Source organism: Alligator sinensis, unplaced genomic scaffold (genome assembly GCF_000455745.1).
Source record: "Alligator sinensis unplaced genomic scaffold, ASM45574v1 scaffold446_1, whole genome shotgun sequence".
Lineage (NCBI taxonomy): Eukaryota > Metazoa > Chordata > Crocodylia > Alligatoridae > Alligator > Alligator sinensis.
This window is the reverse complement of record NW_005843090.1, coordinates 135597-141497: the sequence shown is the minus strand read 5'-3', so window position 1 is coordinate 141497 and position 5901 is coordinate 135597. Positions and strand designations below refer to the sequence as shown.

Genomic DNA, 5901 nt, shown 5'->3' with positions numbered 1-5901 from the left:
TCCCTGGGCAGCAGCCACCTCCCAGCCTTTGCTTAGTGACCCCTCTCTGCTCCTGTCTTCCTGGTGCATGGAGAGGAGCAGCACCCCGGGCATGCTCACATCCCGCCCCGTGCCAACAGCTGGGGGCACGTGAGCACGGCTCCCTCCATGGTCCCCACGGAGCAGCTGGCACATGCGTGCCCCTGCCTGGGAGGCACTGCAGTGGGGAGCTGGAGGGCCTGGGAGCAGCGCCTCTGTTGGAGGCCTTGTACAGATGTTCAGTTTCTTCTGGGAGAGTCGCTGCTCTCCCAGGAGAAAACACGAGCGTCCAGATGTTCAGGCTTTTTCTCCCAGAGTAAAAATGGCCTCTCCAGGAGAAAAATAACCTAGGTTAAATCACTCTCCTGGGAGATCGAATGTCTGTCCATGCCGTAAGACGCAGGCACAGGCAAGGGCTCCTCTCCCTGCAATGTTCATGGAGACCTCGGCAGCACCTACCCACCGTGCAGCCCCATGGGAGCGGTGCCCCTTGCCAGGGCCACGTGCCCAGGCCTGCAGGCCGTTAATCTGCTTCTGCATCGCCCCTTCGCTGGCAGGAACCAGCTCTTTTCCAGACGGAGCTGAAGGTTTCCCATAGGCAGGAGGGCCCCGGGGCTGCCGCCGGCCTTGGGGTCCCGTCGCACATGCCCCAGAGCTGAGATCCGGGGAAGATGGGGAGGTCCAGATGCCTCAGGAGCCGACAGGAACGTTCCCCTCGACCTGTCTGGGGCTGGGCCTAGCGTCGGCGGGAATGAGCTGGACTCCAGCACGGGGCAGGCAGGAGGCGCGACCCAGCCCCCTCCTCCCTGCCCCTGCGTTTACCGACAAGACCTGTACAGAGAATTTTTTTAAACCACCCCCAGCCCTCGTGATCGCGCCCAGAGCTCCCGCGCCAGCCCCGGCCCCCCGGCCAGCCCCCCGCTCTGCCCCGGGGGCCGGTCCCGGTCTCTTTCTCTCTCTCTCCTTGGTACAAACTGGACTCTTCTTTTCCTCCTGGTTTTTATATAGAAGATTTTTTTTTTTTTTTTTAGAAACGTTTTTATTTATTATTAATGGGATGAAACAAGGCGGGAGCCGACGTGCCGATAGCCGGCGCCGCGCGGGGTGGGTGGGGGGGTTGTGACTGGGAGGGTGTTCTCCAGGAGCAGACGGCAGACAGGGAGCTAGCCCAGTACAGCCCAGTACAACCCACCCCATTACAGCCCACCCCCCGGTCCGGGATCTGTGGAAGCAAACGCCGTGACCACTTGCCAAACACCTCAGTCAAACGTCCTCCCTAACCACGGACCCGCTGCTAGCAGCTCCCGAGAGCCAGGGCTGGAGGCACTGCAGAGCCCTGCTCCCCCGTCAGCTGCCCCGGGGGTCCGCCCAGCTCCAGGGCACCAGACCTGGCATCGCTCGCCACCTCGACCGCCCCGGGCAGAGCAGAACCAGCCCCCCACGAACCGGGCTGGGCTCTCCTCTGCTGGGGCCGCTGCACCCGGCTGAGTCCGGACAGGGGCAACACATGCCATCTGCGGCCAATTCGCAGCCACGGGAACAGGGTGCGGGTGTAAATCAGCAGGGCCCGATCCTGCGCGGGCACCAGGCATCGCCAAGAAGCCCTCCATCCCGAGGGGCTGCACCAGCGGAGCAAGCGCGGGGAGCTCCCCCAGGTCTGGGCCAGCGTAACCGAGACCAGGATCTGGCCCAGGCCCCGGATGCCCGGGGCGGCCTCCGGTTTCCATCTCATTTTCCTTCCTTCCCATCAAAGCAAAAGGGGTCGTCCAACCGTCCCTCCCTCCTCCTCCTCCTCTTCCTCGGACAATCATCTCGGGCGTTGGGGCTGGCCTTCGCGGCGGCAGACGGACGTTGCAGAGCCGCGCCGGGGACCTGCAGCGACACGGGCCTCGGAGGCGATGAAGGGGGGGGCAACTACTGCGTACCGTTGTCTGACTAACTCTGTAATTACGAAGCATGGACATGTAGAGGCGACTCCATGTTGTGTGAATAAAGCTCCATACGGACATTGCCCCCCGGCTCTGCGTCTCCGTCCCCAGCTGCTGCCCCTCCCCACGGGCCGCGTGGCCCCAGGCATGGCACCTGTCACCCCCTCCCTGCCCACAGCACCCTCCTGGGCCAGCTGAGCTCACGTAGCTGGTGCCTGGAGCCGGGATGGATGGCCCCCAGCTGGGTCGGGCTACCAGGAGAGATGGCGCCAGCCTTGGGTGCCCGGTGCCCACCTGCCGACTCCCGGATCCAGCCTCCCAGAGACCCCCGGGCTGCAGCCCAGCTCCCCATGCTCTCACTGGGGCTCCTGGCGTGTGGCTTCAGATGGGGAACTGCCCACATCCCAGTCCCTTACGGCCCCTGGGCTAGTGACTCCGGTCTGGGTCTTGCCCCCTGTTACCGGCTCGTGGCACGTGTCCAAGATGCCAGGACCCCACGGGGTTGCCAGGAGCACGTTCCCCTCCCAGTCCCCTGCTGACAAAGCTCAGGCCAAGGGCAAGGATTTGTGGCAGGGTCTTGGGAGCATTTGAGGGCTCAGACCCCCCGATGCATGCCCAAAGCCACACACGCAAGTGCCCGCTGGACAGACCCAGTGCCCTGGCACTGTCTCAGCTCCTGCCTGCTCAGGCCAAGGGGTTGATCCTGCCCAAGGCACCCAAGGGCTAGAGGCTGGGAGGGGCCAAAGAGACACCCGGTCTCTTCCATCAATGCAAACAGCCTGCGTGCCCCAGGCTCAGGGGCATGAGGGGAGGGGGCATGGAGCCAGGACCCTGCCCAGTGCCCACAGGCAGATGGAGGGTTTCTAGCATGACTCTGCTGGGCCAAGCCTCCTGGCCCCCTCCGTGGCAGGGCAGCACAGCAGGGCACGCACAGGGCAGGGGTCGAGCCGTGCTCCTCCCTCCTGCCCAGCCCTGCCACATCCTCCCATCCCCTTTCCTGGATTGGGACCGGTCCATTCGGGGCACCCGTGCCCTGCAGCCTGGCGTGGCGCGGTGCTGGGGGGCCAGGATGAAAGCCAACGGGGACACACCGGGCTACAGGGCACTTGGCCCTTGAAAGGTGCAGTCACCCACAGTCAAACCACACCCCCGTGTCCCTGACGGGGAACCAGCCACAGAGGTGTCCACACGTACAGCGCCTGGCGCTCCAGGGAGAACAGCCCCTTTTCAGGCATGGAAGGGCTGTGAAGTTCACGGCAGGCAGGGGAGCCTGGCAGTGAGCTGGAGGGGGAAGCGTGCCCCCGTGCTTTGGGGGTCCCTGGGGTGGGTGACCTGGGCTGGGGAGGTCCTGCTCCCTTTCTGCTGTCCCTTCTCTCCTAAGCACAAGTTCAATAAACTTTGATGGCCTGCACTTGACTGATGTCTGTGCTGCATGTGCCCGGACGTGGCGAGGGGAAGAAGGGCTTTTTGGGCCCAGGGGCGGGGGGCATGGGGGTGGGGGCTGTGGTTGACTAGGGAGTGCAGGCACAGCCGATCGCTAGAAAGGTATTGCTTGTATTGATCAGGGCAAAGGGGCTTATTGATAAAAAAGGTGGAGGGGGTGGAAGGGGCAGTAGAGTTCTGGCTGCGTCCTAGAGCAGCCAGTTGCAGCAGTGGTTGGTAGGGGGTGAGAAGCAATGCAGTGTGGGATGCCTGGAGCAATGCAGTGTGGGTGCCATGCAGTGTGTGGATGCAATGCAAGGTGGGATGCCTGGAGCAATGCAGTGTGGGTGCCATGCAGTGTGTGGATGCAATGCAAGGTGGGATGCCTGGAGCAATGCAGTGTGGGTGCCATGCAGTGTGTGGATGCAATGCAAGGTGGGATGCCTGGAGCAATGCAGTGTGGGTGCCATGCAGTGTGTGGATGCAATGCAAGGTGGGATGCCTGGAGCAATGCAGTGTGGGTGCCATGCAGTGTGTGGATGCAATGCAAGGTGGGATGCCTGGAGCAATGCAGTGTGGGTGCCATGCAGTGTGTGGATGCAATGCAAGGTGGGATGCCTGGAGCAATGCAGTGTGGGTGCCATGCAGTGTGTGGATGCAATGCAAGGTGGGATGCCTGGAGCAATGCAGTGTGGGTGCCATGCAGTGTGTGGATGCAATGCAAGGTGGGATGCCTGGAGCAATGCAGTGTGGGTGCCATGCAGTGTGTGGATGCAATGCAAGGTGGGATGCCTGGAGCAATGCAGTGTGGGTGCCATGCAGTGTGTGGATGCAATGCAAGGTGGGATGCCTGGAGCAATGCAGTGTGGGTGCCATGCAGTGTGTGGATGCAATGCAAGGTGGGATGCCTGGAGCAATGCAGTGTGGGTGCCATGCAGTGTGTGGATGCAATGCAAGGTGGGATGCCTGGAGCAATGCAGTGTGGGTGCCATGCAGTGTGTGGATGCAATGCAAGGTGGGATGCCTGGAGCAATGCAGTGTGGGTGCCATGCAGTGTGTGGATGCAATGCAAGGTGGGATGCCTGGAGCAATGCAGTGTGGGTGCCATGCAGTGTGTGGATGCAATGCAAGGTGGGATGCCTGGAGCAATGCAGTGTGGGTGCCATGCAGTGTGTGGATGCAATGCAAGGTGGGATGCCTGGAGCAATGCAGTGTGGGTGCCATGCAGTGTGTGGATGCAATGCAAGGTGGGATGCCTGGAGCAATGCAGTGTGGGTGCCATGCAGTGTGTGGATGCAATGCAAGGGGGGATGCTCGGAGCAATGCAGTGTGGATGCGGTGTGGGGTGGGCTGCCTGAAGCAATGCAGTGTGGGATGCCTGGAGGACCAACCAGACCAGTGTTGCTTGGCGTCCACATCCGCCGTGGGACCTGAGAGCTGCTTTGAGCCACCCTGGGCACCTGCGGGGCAGTTTGATGGGCCTGCACGTCCGAACGTTTCGAGTCCGCTCTGCATCTAAACCGCGTCATGTGTGTCCGCACCCGGATTCCCAGCACCCAGCCTGCTGGTTTGGAAGCTGCAAGCCCACCTCCCACACCTGTCTCCTGCCCCGCGGGGTTATGCACCCGTCCTGTGTCTCCACCTGGAGCTGTCCCCGGGAGAGAAATGATGGCAGCTCGGCCTATTTTAGCCATTTATTAGATTTATGTCTCGCCCCGTCCAAAAGGCTCAGGCTACAAGAGGGACCTCTTGCACCTGAGCTTGCAAAGGCCAGATCATCTAATCCTCGGCTCTCCCAGGACCTGGGGTCAGTGACGGCCCCTTCTGTGGCCCAGGGCTGGGGTCAAGGCCATCCGCCTCCCCTTGGCTGTGTTATCCAGCTGCGCCTGGTGCTTCCAACGTGGCGCGGAGCTGGAGTGCCATCTACTGACCAGAGGGGTGGCAGGGACGTCCAGCCTCCCGCAAGCAAGGAGCTCTCCCCGAGTTGTGGGGGTGCCCTGCCTTCTGCCCTTGCTTTCGCGTGTCTGGACGCTGGCCACCTCCCAGTCTGTGCCGGTCTCCCTGGCCTGTATGAGACCCTGCTAGCTGGAGCAGGGGGCAGAAAAACGACAGGGAGTCCTGGGTGGGGAAGACTAGGGTGGGCTCCAGGGGACTGGGAGGGCCAGAGCTGGATGCATATGGGGCAGGTCCCAGTAGGGGTGAATGTAAGGGGGAAAAGTGGGGCCATATGGGACCTGGGCATGTATGGGACAGGGAGGTGAGGCTGGAGTGGGCCATATATGACATGGGAGGGGTGGTGCGGGGAGGCAGCTGGGCCAGATAGGACAGGCTGGGCCTCTGTGGGAAGCACGTGGGGCGCTAGGCAGGCAGGGGGGTGTACTGGGAGCAGCTGGGCCATACAGGGCGGGCTGGAGCGAGGTATATGGGTGATAGCTGGACCATATAGGGCAGGCCCCAGGGGTATGGGAAGCACATGCACCACGCAGGGCAGGCTGGGGGGTTGATGGGGGGCAGCTCGGCCACACAGGTCGGG

The 5901-nt window shown here is 62.5% G+C and overlaps 1 protein-coding gene across 1 annotated transcript in view; it reads left to right on the top strand.

Annotated features, from left to right (window-relative positions):
- The first annotated feature begins 5608 nt into the window (after positions 1-5608).
- The window catches only part of CUNH8orf82 (chromosome unknown C8orf82 homolog), a 9591-nt gene continuing 9298 nt past the window's right edge, over positions 5609-5901 (top strand). The window contains exon 1 of the mRNA XM_025193696.1: positions 5609-5625. Coding sequence (XP_025049481.1) covers positions 5609-5625 — 17 coding nt within the window. The remainder of the gene's footprint in view (positions 5626-5901) is intronic.